Raw genomic sequence first — 16,861 nt, forward strand, 5'->3', positions numbered from 1 at the left:
TAGTGTTTGCAGTTCTGAGATCCGTGAGTCCCAAATACACAGTTTAGGTCTGTGACCTTGTACTGGACTGCATGATTCATTTTTAGCAAAGTGAGGAGCAGCAGACATATACTGCCCCTTGAAGCAAGGCATCTGGGTATGGGTTAGCCTAAGACTAGAAAGCCATAAACCCACGGAGCTCGATAAGTTCATATCTCTAAAAGTCTTCACTGGGTAAAGCAACTCAGATAAAGATCATAGGTTCTGTGGCAGATACTTTTTCTCATATAAATGTCCTCAGCTGAAATGAAGCCCTTGCTGGAAACACTATACACACACCTCTAAAATACATTCCCTTTCCTGAAGATCTTCCAGTCTAATTAGAGCACACAGACAAAAAGCAGGAGTGAAAATAACCTTAACTTCCTGTTAGAGCAGGCTGATCCAACACAAAGTTCCTCTTTCTTCCTCTGACCTTCCTGTGAAAGCCCACAGTTCTCATGAGAGAAAATATAATAACCTCAACACACCGTCTTTCAGGTCTCAAAAAGTCTGCAGCAGTCCACATTGCTGACGTAAAGGCTGGAGCTCCCAACACCAGTGAATTCCTGCTGTCCCAGCAAGACAAATGCATGCTAATAACTCTGCCCTTATGAAAGTTGTTCCCCGATTAGTGAAATCTAGTGAAAATTTACATCATCTGATCTGTCATGGTAGTGCTAAATATTGGAGGCTTTCCTTTAGAAAACAAAACAACATAGTTGAGCCGTAATAACTTATGTCTCTGCTTCTTAAGGACAGATTTGACAAGGCCCTAGGTCTGTAGAAAATAAGGCTTTTCTGCTTCCATGTGTAATTTTTTTCAACTTTCTTTTGACCGTGCAATGTCCCTGTGGTTTTCTGTCCAGAATATTCCAAATTGTCAGAATGTGTTCACTTATCCCATCTTTCTAGCTGTTGATTATTCAGGGTGCTCCAGAAAAAACAGAATTCAACAGTTTCCAAGTTTATTGATCTTAGGGGCTGTGTAGTTGTCATGATAAATAACCAAGCCAGACACTGTCTGTCTGTCTGATTATATTTTGTAGTGGATTAGCATACTAAAAAAATGACGACCTCACATCTCTTGTGATTGCCTAGGCAAATTTTAATAACGACGGAGGAAAACAGAATTTGCGCAGGTGTTAACATAACAGAGGATCTGTTAGATGGAAGCAAATGTATGATATTCTCTCATTAGTTCATTCGGTTTGTCCAGCGTTTAAGCCATAGAGTACATATGCATGAACAAAAGACACATGCATCTACTGCTGCAGAGTTTCGGAGTTGGTTCTTAGAGTGACAGCATTTAGTTCAAACAAAGACCCACCCACAGCAGTGACAACTGCATTTTATTTAGTGGGGTTTTTTTAGCTGGTCTGTAAAAACTTCATTTGCTAGCCAGAATACCCGTTTGTATGTGTTTCACTCCAGATCTCCACCTCTTTCCCCACCCTGATTAACCGACCTGTTATTTCACTTTTATTTTACAAATCCAAAATTCCATTAAAGCTGTGATGCTTTGAATGGTTTTGCTATTTGAGACAGCAGTTTAATGCCTGTATGAATTGTAAAAGCTACTTTTAGAGAGAAATGTTCACCGGAGTCAGATAATGCATCAAGCTTCATTAGTTCCTTGTGAATTTTTGCAAAGTTTTACAGACAAGATAGAAAATCAAAATGAAGCCAAAATGAATGAAGAAAACCTATTAAGTGTATTTTATACTGCAGTGCATATGATGTTTTTTCACTTCAGGATACAATTGAAGACACAGAGTGTATTTCATCAATTATTATTGTCTTGTCTAATACTGAATATTCCTTTCTGTGGTAAAATGACTTGTGGGCTCAGTTGTGCGCTGTTGATGTGAATAGAAATTGTGCTATTCATTTTTAGCACATAGAGAAAAGCTGTGCATGATAAGGTACAAGTAAAAGTAATAGAAGCCATTAGATTTTTTTTTTTCCTATTTTTGCCTTTCTCTCATTAGTTCGTGTAAGTAGGTTATAAAACATTTTCTTTCTGTCTTTGGTAGAATCAGTTTTACAATAGAATATAAAGCCACCGTGGAACAGACAGATTAGCCTTTGATTTGCCTGATGTGGAACTTTTATATGGTCTTTGAGAAAATAATGCGTATATTTATGCTACTGATAAAGAATGTGCTGGGGGAAAGGATGTTCTTCTGACCTGTTAAATGCAGCCTAGGGTAACACTGAGGTTTTAAGGTTGTTGGCAGGGGTGGGAGGAGGGATAAAAGAAAACAAAGATTTAGTGTCAGGGAAAAATCAGTCTTTTGCACATCTGCTGAAATACATTCTACATTTTGCCACTGTGGGATGGATTATTTAATGCCTTTTTTACCTGGAGAATAGTCATGTTTCGTTACAGCCAAAGTCAGTCTCCTTTCATAATAATGTATGCTTTTGCTAAAAGATTTTTGACTGAGATTGATGGAGAAATTGACATCTCCCAAATCACCTGTAGGACAGAAGTCTAAGATGTGTTCATTTTTTTTCCTGCAATGATGGGCTGGGGCCAACTGTATGAGGTTCAACAAGGCCAAGTGCCGGGTCCTGCACTTGGGTCACAACAACCCCATGCAACGCTACAGGCTGGGGGAAGAGTGGCTGGAGAGCTGCCTGGCAGAAAAGGACCTGGGGGTGTTGGTCGACAGCCGGCTGAACATGAGCCAGCAGTGTGTTCAGGTGGCCAAGAAGGCCAGTGGCATCCTGGCTTGTATCAGGAATAGTGTGACCAGCAGGACCAGGGAAGTGACCGTCCCCCTGTACTTGGCACTGGTGAGGCTGCACCTCGAGTACTGTGTTTAGTTTTGGGCCCCTCGCTACAAGAAGGACATTGAGGTGCTGGAGCGTGTCCAGAGAAGGGCAACGAAGCTGGTGAAGGGTCTGGAGCACAAGTCTTAGGAGGAGCGGGTGAGGGAGCTGGGGTTGTTTAGCCTGGAGAAGAGGAGGCTGAGGGGAGACCTTATTGCTCTCTACAACTACCTGAAAGGAGGTTGTAGCGAGGTGGGGGTCGGTCTCTTCTCCCAAGTAACAAGCGATAGGATGAGAGGAAATGGCCTCAAGCTGCGCCAGAGGAAGTTTAGACTGGATATTAGGAAAAACTTCTTCACCGAAAGGGCAGTCAGGCACTGGAACAGGCTGCCCAGGGAAGTGGTTGAGTCCCCATCCCTGGAGGTCTTTAAAAGACAGGTAGCTGTGGTGCTTGAGGACATGGTTTAGTGGTGGACTTGGCAGTGTTAGGTTAGCGGTTGGACCTGATGTTCTTAAAGGTCTTTTCCAACCATGACGATTCTATGATTCTGTGATCTTCTGATACATGCCCAATCTTTGTACACAGTGCTAATGAAGAAAGCAAGCTATTTAAGAAAACATCAATATTTCAACTTTATAGTATTTGTAGTGTTTATATATTCATATAATTCATATTTTTCAACAATAATTTATTGCATTGTATGGAAAGTAACATATATTCTTCACTGACTATAAACTGTCCTGTTTAATATATTGTATATTAATAAAAAGGCAAAACAGCAGATTAATTCTTTCCCTCTGTGTCCCAGGTATGCTAGGATAAGAGCGGCTATCTTCTAATTGCATCTTAGCAGGGTTCTTTCCTTTATGATGAAAAGAGTAAATGAAGAATGGGATCTTGCCAGTCTAGATCCTGCCTACATCTGCCTACTTTCCACAACTGTCTAATCACGCAACTAATTAATCTATTGCACACCTCCTTAACTTGCATTAAACTAAGAACCTAAATCATGTGGACTGTATTCAGCCTCAAATCTTTCTGACCAACAGTAAGAAACACCCAATAATGCAGTATTATTATGAATACTAGAAAAAGTGCTTGTGAAAATAGTTATTGTTTGGACACTTTAGCTTTTTCTTTATAAAAAGTATTCCTACATAAATATTCTCGACAGCTGTAAGTGCTGCAGATGTGACCCTGTTTGCTTGTATTTTGTGAAATGATGTTTTTCCCATTTGTGTGTGTTTATTAAGTTGTGACACGTGAAATTGTGCCGGTTTCAGTTTTAGTAAATGTGTTGTATGTAGAATGCTCCAAAGAATGCTCAAAAGGGCTTAGTAGAAAGGTTGTTACTTGTTTGTCACTGCATACAACAAGGAGGAATTCCTTTTATTTCTGTTATGAACATGTAAAATCCTATAAGGGATGGCCAGCTCTGTTTAAACGTACCCAAAAAGATAAGAAAAAATTGATTTGGGGAGGTTTGGAGAATGGATATACAGTCCATTTTTTAAAGTACAAATTGCATCCCTTTACACCTGCAGGACGTTAGCCTGGAATTAGAGTATTTTTTCTGTTTCCCCCCCCCCCCCTTCTTAAGTTGTATCTGGAGTATTAAAATGAGCATTATGTTTTGCATAAGAGGACTAGGTATGAGTTAGTCCTGGCAGGGCCAGATGTATTAAAACTAAGAGGGGAAAGGTCTGTTCCCCTGTACGTGGGGCAGCTTGCCCCCAGTGGAAACCAGAGTTTCTTTGCCAGTCCTCAGGCAGAAACTGGCTTTTGTTGCTGTGAGCACCTCAAAGGAGCATTTCTGGCAAGCACTGCTGAATGGGAGGCACTGACACATCCTGCGTCCTTCAGGAATTTTAATGAAGTTAACTGAATCAGAATACAAAAGCAAGTTGCTGTATTAAAAGACCTTCTACTCTCTGGCCAACTTGCTGTGTTGAAGAGAAGCTTGTCATGTACAGGGTAGGGTGACAGGAATATCTATGACCAAAAAATCAATCTATATCTATGACCAAAAAATCAATCTACATCTATGACCAAAAAATCAGTCTACATCAGAGACCCATCCCAGACTGCATCAAGGAAAAAGTCCTTCACATTTTACTGGAAGCCATCACTCATTTATTACTTTTCTATTCAAAGCTAGAAATATTTTGAACCTTGTCTGACTTCTGCTTACAAAGTCTAAAAGATATTTCCTAACCTGTAACCACGAGTTATTTTCTGCCAGCAGTTAAGTCTAAGTACATGTTCTGCCCCTTGTTTCAGAGAGCTTTTTACAAGACTGTAATGGAGGTATGGGCATCTAAAACAGTGAGAGTCAATGGTTTTATCTCTTGCATGAAAATTCCAGGAATAAAGAGAATTTCAAGTGAGAAAATAGAGGAGGAGATGAGATTCCCTCTCTCTTTCCCTGTCTCTGCAATAAAGATAACTCCTGGAATTTTAGTCTCTAGTTTATTGTAACAGACTTGAACAACGAGGAGCTGGTGTATGGGCTTAAAATGCATGGGTGAAAAGGTGGTAGTGTTGAAGGTCGTGAATACTCTGAAACAAGAATGATTCAATAATAGACATACCTAAACGTTAATTTCAGTTGACTTTGCTAAGTGTCTTTTACTCATTAAATTGGATACTATTATAAACATGTTAATAATAGATAAATCAATATATATTCAGTCTAGATGTACTTTGAATAGCTCCTTAAAAGCATCTCGTAAAAAGTCAGCCAATTTAATGATTTTACTGCCATCAGACATATAAATGTGACATGCTGAAGACTGGCTATCGTTTCTTTTATTGTATTTATTTGCTTGGCACAAGCAAATTGGGGGCAACCAGCACTTGTTAAGATACAGAAGTGCACAGTTGTGCTGCTTGGGACTGCCTTTGAGGTGGTGAAGCTTCTTTTTAAAGACATTTTTTTCTTCTCAGTTTCATTGCTATGTATGATTAAGATTACTGGGAGCTAAAATATTGTTAAGCCCACTTGTATGAAATCAGCTGAAGCTAAATTTGATAATGCTTTTGGTCAGTTTTACTCATAGAGCCTGAGAGATTTCTTTGCAAGATATTAGAAGGAAATGAATTCTGAGCTCAAAAGAGAAGTACTGTAATTGTGAAAACAGCTCATATATTAGAATGAAATGCTAATGTAAGTGTGGGACATAAATCATTTTAATAATAGAGTACAGCAGCCCTCTCCATAATTCATACACTTTTGTTAATGGGTTATTGCAAGCTCCTTTCTTTCCATAGTTGTGACGGAGTCTTGTAGAGGTAATGCACATTGTATCTGGGTCACCTGGGTGATCCTCAACAAATTCAGCTCCTGTCTTTTACTGAGGGATGATAAAACTATCAAAATGTGATGTATGCCAGTGCTTCCTTACTCACCAGGGGTTAATTTTATTAAATTAGATGATTTCACATCATAATTCAATAGAATTCAATCCCACATTCACTTAAGTGGCATGAATGTGGTTCTAGGTCCTCTTCCAAACATGGTTAAGATTTGGTTACTACATCATATAAAGTTCCCTTACCACAGTTTGCCTGACCAGCTGAAGTCTAGACAAAACTACCAGCCTTTGACTCATCTTCAGAGTGGCCCCTATTACAGATTGGTATGCATTTAATAGCTGTTTGGCATAAATATGACACAGATGTGAAACACCTGGTTTCATTGTGTTGTTGAGTGCATTAAATCATGCAACTGGCTTCTCTGAGCACCTTTATCTTCTTTACATTACTATATGAAGGATGATAAGATCACTTAGTTTCCAAACTGAATGTGTTTGTATCAGTTTCCCTTATTCAGTTGGCTCTTAGAATCCCAGTGTTGTCAGAAAAAAAAAAAAAAAAAAAAAAGTGTAGCCATGTAAAACTGTTTTGGCATCCATTCATGTATGTCAAGGAACTGATGTACAGCAAGTTGTACAGATACCACGTATCTCTCACTGAATGTAAAATGAGAGTTCAGTTCTATTTGTGTCTGGCTGCCCTTGCTGTCGGGAGTGAATGGATGTGTAAGAGGCAGGACCAGAAAATTAAGTCAAAGCATTAACAAGTCTTGGTATTTGCTGCTCTTTCTTCCTTTCCTTTTTTCTCAGCACCTCCTTCATACCATTGCCTCTTCAGAAAAGCACATTCCTTTAGCATCTTTCTGACCTGTAGTCTTCATGTTCTTCTCACATAAAATTTTTGTTTGTTTGCTTCATTGACTTTGGAAGACTTAGAGAGTCTCCATCCACAAAGTCCTTTCGAATGCACCCATTACCCATTGGTGTAAGTGCCTGAGAATACAATACAGTCAAAAAAAGAAGAGAAAAAAAAGGTTGTAAACCAGCCACTAAGATCATTGATGATTACTGAGAATTTGGACTTCATAGAGAATAAAGTAAGAATCACGCGTATCCCAGGAGAGGATGGCAGTTGTGCTTCTTGTGTGGTGAGAACTTTGAAGAAGAACCTGCCCAACCAGGCAGTGGAAAAGTGCCTTCATGCTCTGATCATGAATCACCAGTATGTATAAACAAGTTTAGACAATGCACAACTGACACATATGTGCCGTCTGTTTTGGAAGTTGTGGTTATTTTGGAAATCAAAAGGAAGCCTTAGAAGGAAAATCTCACAGTTTTTCCAGCTATTCTACTCTGACCGCATAGCTGAAATTCAAGGCTACTAGACTGAATTCACCTCTTGTTTTACAAAGCTGTGATATGCACACCAGGCAGTATGAAATCTTCACAACAATGCAGTAACGAATAGCGCCTTACAGTGCATGTATAGCTAGAAAGAGCACAGATTTCTCTCAAAAAGAGACACATAGTCAAAACTCTTGCTGAAAGAAACGAAGTTGATAGAAGTCTTGCAATAGATTCAAATGGAAAGTATTCAGGAGGGGACAGATCAACTTTTGAGCAAGCAAATTATTTATATATTTGGAAAATATCCATCACAACAGTACGAGAAATCTCAGTAGGTTTAGAAATGCCAATTGGACAAGCTTGGAAAAGTTACTATGGATTTCTTAGATTTGTTTGAGCTTTTTCTCTACTTTCAGTACTTGTTTTTCTTGTCTTCCTTCTCACTCCAGACAAACTAGATCTTTCCCACTGACTGTCTTTCAGTTTGCCAGGTTCCTAATACATCCAGTTTTGCATCCTCCCCCTGAAATCTATCTTTCCAATGGTTTCTAACATCAAGAATTCCTCCAACCCTTGGAGGAGTGACATCTATGGCTCTTCTATCTCTTTATATCTGTCATGCTGAAGAATGTATCTTTGTCCAAAAGTTTTTCCCTTCAGTTTTTTTCCTCATCCTTTCTCTGATTATATGTCCAGACTCAGTGATTTACTGTTTACTTTTGTCTAAAATACATTTTCAGTTCTAATCTAGATATTTGCTAGTCTAACTTTTACTTTATAGAGTTACGTTCAGAGCAAAGAGAAGTTTTTAGCTGTAAAATCACCCTGAAACTCTTCCATGGAGACAGGGATGGGGAGGAGAAAAGCATGTCACTAATGGAACTAAGAGGTCAAAGGAAAACCAGAAAAGTACATCCAGAAGATTTTCTTCAAAGGGCCCTACAATGTGCTAATTTAACGTAGTTTCTAAGTGTATGGTAAATTTAAAAAACAATTACCCCAGCAAACCAGTGCTAATAAAAATTGGTTGTTAAAGTCTTCAGATGTAGCAAAACTCTACTACCTTTTGCATGCATAGATGTTACTTAACCAAGTAAATGAATGAAACTGCTGCAATTCACTGTCGTGACATTTACACATCTGCTGGTGGTGTTCCATTCTGGTACCCTTACATTTTCAATTATTTTATCCAGTAACCTATTAACTATATATAAAAAAAATTAGTAAGGAGGTCACATTCTTAAGCCATGATAGATGTGTACCACTTGTCTCTTTTTCTCTCATGCAATTTTTTCCAAAGTTTTAATAGAAATCAAATGTTGGATGTTCTGCTGTCCTTTTAAGAAGAAAAGTCACAAATCATTATAAAATAAAAGATTTTCTATTAACCATGTGCTGTTTCAAAGTTACACATACTTGCTTTAATCAGATCAACACTATTGTAAAATAGGTTTGTATTAGAAACTTATCTAGTACATATGTACTAGAAATATTATTTGTGAACAACTTACTATGTGTGAGAAATATATGTGAGCAACAAAGCCCTTTTGTCTATAGAACTTTTCACTCAAAATTTAAACAATACTTGTATTCGAAAATATTTAGTGACTTTTTTTAATGGAAAAACTTGACAAAAATAGAATATGGTATTTGGATCACTGATTATGGTTATGTTTGCCTCAAAGATTCCTTTTGCATAATTTGGAGTATTTTTCTGTGAAGAGCCCAGAAGGATGAAAACGTGAAGGATTTTCCATCATTTTATTGTTTCTCTTTACAGAATAATATTTTGTTTTGATTCATGAGACTGATGCTAAAGTTTTGGTTTTATGATTTTATTGTAAACGAAGTTCAGTGATTTTTGTTGACTTGTGTTTCTGATGATAGTTTTGAAATCTACCAGTTATGCAAAAAAGAACTGTTTAGTTTGGAGGAAATCTCTTAAACCAAAAATGTATATAACCCTAAGGGTAATATGCTGTTATGGTTAAGTGTCTGTCTTCCTATACAAATGTTAAATTAATGTAATTTATCAGATTAGATCTTGATTTTACACTAATGACATGGTTCACTGAGGATGTATTGTACCTCTTTGAATTAATGCAAATTCTATAAAGAGAAAGAAAATGATGTTTTGAATAGGTGCCAAGACACTGTTGTTAGAGCACATGTTTTCAGTTCAAAAACATGTATGGAATTCATGTCAGCATAAAGTTGAGTCTGCAAGACAGTGAATTCAAGGATTAAACTGCCCTACGGTCCCAGTGAAAACCCTGGTAATGCCAGTGAACTTCTGAGAAAGCAGTAAATTGTAGTTATTGGGGCACATAGGTTCATCAGAGGATTAAATGTGTTGTGTTAGATTAGAAGAAAGTTAATTTGTAGCGGTTAAAGACATCCATTTTACATCTCCGTCATTAAGTTTCATTAAAAAAATAAACTGGCATTAAATTATAGAAGATTAGTAACTGAAGGGCAGTTTACACATGAGTCATTGATTCACTACGTGACTCAGAGTTGGGAACGGGAAGAAGTATTTTTACTTTCAGTCACCCACTTAAATCCAATCCCAGCCTAAAGTGCCTCAGCCCTGCCCATCTGACGGCTGTTGGGTGTTCAGCTGTGCGGTGAATCGATGGGGAAAGTGCAGGCAGTAGGCAGGTGCAGAAAACTCACCACTGTAGACTCTTGCAGTCATGGCAGGGAAGTTAAGGGTTGCACGAGCGTGTCGTCTGAATTAGCCATTTACTGACGAATCTCGGAGAAGAGGATGTCGTTTCTTTAGTCCCTGTTCCTGAAAGATCAGTCTGCCCATCAATAAAGCACGCGAAGCTGTAGTTGGGTGTGCTTGAAATTTGTGAATGGATGTACAGCCAGGTGTTGCCAGTACTATGGGAAGCATTCAGATTGCAGATGATCCTCTCTACAGGGAGATTTTGAATTGTGTTGGCAATTATCAGTAAGCACTTTTCTAGTGTGGATAAGATTTGAAAGCACTGGGTGGTTCAGATGTGGCAGTAGTCTTAGATCTGTTGTGGGTCTAATGTGCCACTCAGGAGCCCCGTTTTACTCTCTCTTATCCTGTTGTCTTCAGCAGGTGGGATGTTGCATTTATTGAATTAATTCTGGTCCTACAGCTCTTGAGCAGACCTAGTATGTTATTTTTAGGTTGTTAGAATGGTTTTCCTTGCTGTAAGAGAGATTTACAGCTCTATTTTTTATTTTACAGATAACCATTCAGAGGGACAGTGGTTTGGATGTTAGTTCCCCCAAACATGGAAAAGTGGATCCAGACAACATGCCGCATGTTGGTGGAAATACTTGGGCTGGTGGAACAGGTTTTTCATTCTTTTTTTTTTTTTTTAATCCATCATTGAAGGATGTCTAAGGGAGATGCTGTGCTAGTCAAAAATGGATTTATACAAGGCCGCCCTCTGCTCAGAGCTATTTTACCGAATACAGGGTTGGTTTATTGCCAGTGAAAAGAAGTATTTGCAGTGTCTAACTTAAACTGTTTATAGCAGATCTCTACTTCAGTTACATTTTGTTGTTTCTTTTCATTGGCCATATAGAGAAGCAGAAGCTTGCAGCCATAGAAACTAGGCCGAGTCATTTGCCATTCTCTTAGATGTCTCTGTAGCCGCAGCAATTTAGGTAGTGTAGGCAAGAGGCACACAGAATAGGCAAAGTGCCTCCTAATTCTAAAAGGGCATGATAGCGATCACTAGATAAAGTGGTTTGGGAACAGTGTAAACCAACAAATTCTAAGGAGAAGAGAGAGTCTGAATGAATGGCTTTAAGGACCAGGAGCTTTGAGGAGATGTATGAGACTTATATGTTCCATAGTCCCCATTGTACAAGGGGGAAACCGTTATGAATCTGGTCTCAAGGGACTATAAACACAAGTATTCCATTGGAGTTGTTCTTAACCGTGATAGCTGTTTGGTTTTGAAAATCTGTGGCAATAAATATTTCTACTGCGGATTGTTGGCAAATTTTTTGGAACATCTGTAGATATGACAACGGACGCTTTAAAGAAAATGCGTTCTTATTTATTATTGAATGCACATTCTTAATTATTTTTTATCTCAATCATGTTAGGTGGGAGAGACACTGCTGGGTTAGGTGGCAAAGGTGGACCATATCGACTGGATGCTGGCCACAGGGTTTACCAAATATCTCAAGCTGAAAAGGATGCTGTTCCCGAGGAGGTTAAGAGAGCTGCTCGAGAGATGGGTGAAAAGGCCTTTAAACAGAGGTAATGTGAAAGTCTTTATTTTCCCTTCCATTTCGCAGAAGAATTTGAAAAAGATGGCTAAAAAGAATTTTCTTTCTTAACTGTATTTATCAACTACGTTACCCTGATCATTGTCATTTAACAGAACTTACTAGCATGCGTTCAACTGTTCTGGGCAAGATGTGTAGAATATTTTATTGAATTAAGCCACACTTTTAAAATGACTGTGTGATTTGGTAGAGTAAAACATAGCTTAGGTGGAAAAGGAGACTGATGTGAATATTTATCTTTTTTAAAAAGGGATCTGCTGTATGAAAGTGTTTGAATTATGATGAATCCAGATTGTATGTTGTTAGGAATTCATCACCTAACAAATGTCTTTCGAAATGGACCATTACGAGCAAATTGCTTCTGTTTGAAAGGCCTATAGCCAAATGGTGAGATGATTTGAACTATTAGAGCTCAGCAGAGACTTTTACGCAAACCACAGATCTTCCCAGCATTAGTGTAATGCATGGTTACTAATCACCTATTTCCCAGACTGTGCACAGAGATTCAGATTTCTTCCCCCGACTGAACTCTCAAGTCAAACTCTGGTACTTTGCATAAAAAAATCAAAGTGTATTGACAGTCATTCCAAATAAGCTTTATGTTTCAGCCCAGGACATGTTGCAATGTGAGTATCTGTCTGAAAGTAGAGAGTACTAGACACAGATTAAAACGTCAGAGCAAATAAATTTAGAAGCAGCTTAATCAGCTCACATTTTGTTGCTATTAACAAAGTGATTCCCAATAGGGGACAAATCTGGGTGATGTGAGGAGCAGGTGAGATGGCCATTTGCTTCAACTGATATATAAATAATTAAGCTGTTAAGCATAGAGCACAAACTGTACGTGAATCATTGTATTTAAAAACAGCAATTTATCTATTGCACTCAGGTCAAGTTTCTTTTTTAATCATGTTTTTATTAGTAAATTACCTGGAGCATTTGACATTGCTGTTAGAGCATTAGTGATTAATCAAGACAGGGAAAATGTATAGATTATGTCAGTGCTTCAAAGGAAAGGACCCTGAAAGGCAAAATACCTTTTAATAGTGATTTAATTTACACAAGCAACATACAGAAATTTAAATTAGTCACTTAAGGTTTTGTTTTCAGGGGGAAGGCAGAGCTTGTTTTGTCTTTTTTCCTGGTGCTTTATGGCTAGGTAGGTGGGGAGGACTACCCTTTCTACATCCCCATTCTTCAAAATTGCTTATCAGTTGCTTCATAATAGAAACAATCGGTATGTATGGTCTCGGATACTGTACATCTCTTTGTGCCTACGCACATGTACACACATGGCATGCTTTGATGGGCTTCTGCCTGCCTGTATGGTGGTTTGCAAAGTTCATGCTAGGGGAAATTCCTGGATACTGCTACGTGTTGTGGAAACAGTGCAGCTGTGTCCTGTAAAATCTGAGTATCTGTACATGAGAGAACAATTCATGTCCTGCTAAAACCAGTGAGCTGGCATGTGCCAGCTGTAAATGTAGCCTATTCTGAAGCCACATTTGATTTGGGTTATTATTCTGTACCTCTTGGATAGTTGTGGGACCTAACAGATAAAAGTTAAGAATAGAGAGGTTGGAGTCCTCAGGCTGAAGAAAAAAACTGAGGGGGACTGCAGATTTCACTGCTTTGTTTATACATGATTATCTGGAACGGAGAATTTTAATATGAAAGCTATTGAGTACTTACAGTGGAAAACATTTTAAATTGCCCTATTTCACTAGAATGAAGTTAGCAACTGCTCTTGAATAGATGCAATATTTTTCATGGTATTTTTCTGAACTAGCTTTCACTGTGGATCAATGTAGAGTCTAACAAAACTGCACGTGAGATTTTTTTTGTTTGAAACAAAATGTTTTCTTCATTGATGTGAAGATACTGAACTCCGTTGGCAGGATCCATGAAATAAAGTGTACAGCACTGAAGATTACCTTTTCCTACCTCTAATGAATAATAGTTGGCTATAATGACTATATCTATGCAAAATTCACAATAGAAAAAGACATAGTCATACTTAAGACAACAAAGATTTGATGTCTGATTTTAATATTATCATTAAAGGGCTAGTCTAAACAGCAGATCTCATGTATATTATACATTCCAGGCAAGAAACTTGTGATGGTATTAAAAAACTTGTCATTAGAACTATAACTAGGCTATACATACTTTACTATCCATTTATAGTTCATTTAAAAATCAGTATTTTCAAAACAGCGTGAGTGAGGTTATGCTGTTGTGAAGTGCTTGTTTGAAATGAGCTGTGCACAAATAGACCAATACGTTTTAGCTCAGGGCTGAACCTAGCCACGTGCTGGATGGTAGCATGGGCAGATACACCATTGCTGCCTCGCTGTATGATGCTGGGTCATGGAAAATACCAAATGGTGCACACTCCCAGCATATCCACCTGTCCCCTAGCTTGTTCTTCACCGTTAGACCACTGTAATTACATTCCAGTTGTGAGTTTCACCAGTTTAAGAGTATCTGCTTAGCTACGATGTTGAGAAGGATGATAGAGAACTTTAAGTCAGCACATCTTAACTTATAGAAAAGGCATATATCTGTTTTTATGGTGCAGGTATTAGACCTCTGAACAGTATAGTGTTCAGTGACATGACTCATTTTTGTGGGGGAGCACATTTTTGTTAATGTTCATTTAAAGCTTCTTTGTTTCAAAGTTTCATCATTTTATGAAGCACAAAGATAGGTATTTAAGACAGAGTTATTAGTTGTAGGTCTTCAAGGACAGATTTTAGAGTGTGTCTTTACTTAACCTTTGTGTTAAAGCATGGATTGTGATATGTTTAAAATACTCCGACGGTGAAGTAATGAATAGACACTCACAATCCTTTTATGTACAGATAGCAACACCTGAGCCAATAAAACCTTTAGAATTCGATCACAGTTTTCAGAACGTCTGATTTACTTCCCAAGCATTAAAGCAGATTAGAAGAGAGACAAAGGATTAGTAACTTAAATAAATTTTAATGTAATGCAATCCCTGTGGACATTGGTGATCACCTGCCTTTTCAAAAATTCACAAAACCCAGCTGCCACTTCTTTGATTTGTCTCTTGTGTCTGGTTAGCACAGTCTGAATTTGCCTGTTATCAAGCAAGCTTGTAATTTACAGAGGTAAATGGATGACATGTTTGTTTCCTAAACCATTCTTAGCTCCCTGTTCTTTGCTTTAGATTGAAAGAGATTCAGATGAGCGAATATGATGCAGCAACTTACGAAAGGTTCTCTGGAGCCGTCCGACGTCAAGTTCAGTCACTCCGCATCATCTTAGACAACCTGCAGGTAATCTTAGATTCACTGATGAAGGAACATGCTGAGCTCATTACATTCGGCCCCACATACTGTCCTGCTAATATCCTGTTAGCATCTGAGCATCATACCTTTGAGGGATAAAAACGGATTCAGGTTATAATCACGGTTAGGAAAAACAGTCTTATATTACTATTTCAAAGGCAGCTTTTAAGTGGACTCCAGTGCTCATCTCTACAAGTTACAGTATTCCCCTACCACAGCTTACAGAGATTACTTATTCAGGAGCACAATTTTGTGAAGGAAAATACTATACATTATTAAAAGAATATGTGGTGGTGTGTAGATCACAGCCTTTGTCTTTACCTCCTGTCCAAAGGACTTTTTTAGCTTAGAAGTGCAAACGTTATAGATGTTAAAAGGAACACTCACTCCAGGTCATAGCTTTACAGCACATACAGCTGAAAACATGACTTTTTCTCAGGTTCGTTTTTAACTCTTGCTAATAAAAATAGGTATAGCCCAAATCTAAGTGGAAGCTGACCAAAACCACCAGTTTGCCTTTCTTCTAGTAACTGGTCCTGTGGTTGTTCCAGATTTTGTTAATACTAGTGTTCATATACGGGGCAAATAAAAATGCATTGTTTCTCGGAAGAATCTGCTAATCTTCAGTGAAAATTAAAGGAAAATTAAATTTACTCCGTATAAGACATGTCTGATTAAAAATATTTCTGTTGAAGGCTACCAACCACTGGTATACATACACCTTAGTCTGTTAGTTACTGTGCTGTGTCTAATCTGTCTCCTTACTTCAGCAATAAAACTGAAATATAGAAAGAAATTACTTTGTATGATCAACAGATTCCTCCTGGGTCAAAAAATCCAATCCCCTCATATTGCAAGTAAGAAAGATAACATTTTTCTTTGCCTTACTTATATCTGTAAGCCATTGTGACTACAACAACGCTACTATAATCACATATATACACAGAGAACCATTAGCCGATTTTATTATGAATGTATCAATTCAGAGAGCTCCTCTTATGATGAACATTTAAGATGGACATGATTAGGTGATTCATGCACTTAATATGTGTTTCAGTTCAGAACATAGTCTTTTTGGCTTGTAAAGACGAGTTTCGGTTGAAAAATGTTAGATATAAATCTCAGGTTTTCCTACATCATTTATATCTAGGTGCTTTTTTTGCCATGTTTCTAGTAGACACGCTGTTGGAAGGACACTCCAGGTGTGAAGTGAATAAGTGAATCTTCAGTTTAAAGTCTTTTTTCAGTCTACCTTATCTATTCCTTGGAGCCAAAATTCTTAGACTCAGGGATCACGTTAATCATAATCAAAATATAACATATTTTAATATAAGGAGACATATCCTGTTGCTTTGTTGAAAAGGTCATTTTAATATCAAGGCAAAGTCTTATAAGCCTCAGTATTTTATGAGACTTTGCTAACTTCCTGGCAAAATCTATAACAGCTAACCACAAAGCTAGTAAATGTACTTTATGATGAAAAAAACAAACTCACTGAATTTGGAAAAGCTAGCTCATAGAATAAGAGCAATATTGAAAGCAAATTTTTAACTTTATAATTTTTTATACAGATTTTGGTAGGTTTTTTAATTAGAAGATGCACTAGGAAAATGAAGATAAATTATAACAGGAGTTACTTAGTTGCAAAATGCTTTCTGTTAATTGGGAAGCTGAGTCCAAGCACATTTCATGTTATCTTTTTGAGAAAAAAAAAATATTTGAATTCTTCAGCATGGTAAGTCATTCAACCCTGATGAAGGACTGTGTCTCTGTCTCCCCTTTTTTCTGGATAGTCCTAT

At 37.8% G+C, this 16,861-nt stretch overlaps 1 protein-coding gene across 3 annotated transcripts in view; it reads left to right on the top strand.

The window, feature by feature from the left end:
* VWA8 (von Willebrand factor A domain containing 8) overlaps window positions 1-16,861 on the top strand; it is a gene marked incomplete at its 5' end in the record, with an annotated part of 195,231 nt that overhangs the window by 157,365 nt on the left and 21,005 nt on the right. For all 3 annotated transcript variants that reach the window (XM_082333521.1, XM_082333519.1, XM_082333520.1), the window contains 3 exons: window positions 10,688-10,796; window positions 11,560-11,716; window positions 14,942-15,050. In XM_082333521.1, coding sequence (XP_082189647.1) covers window positions 10,688-10,796; window positions 11,560-11,716; window positions 14,942-15,050 — 375 coding nt within the window. The remainder of the gene's footprint in view (window positions 1-10,687; window positions 10,797-11,559; window positions 11,717-14,941; window positions 15,051-16,861) is intronic.

This window comes from Platalea leucorodia (genome assembly GCF_965183815.1).
Source record: "Platalea leucorodia genome assembly, chromosome: 2".
Lineage (NCBI taxonomy): Eukaryota > Metazoa > Chordata > Aves > Pelecaniformes > Threskiornithidae > Platalea > Platalea leucorodia.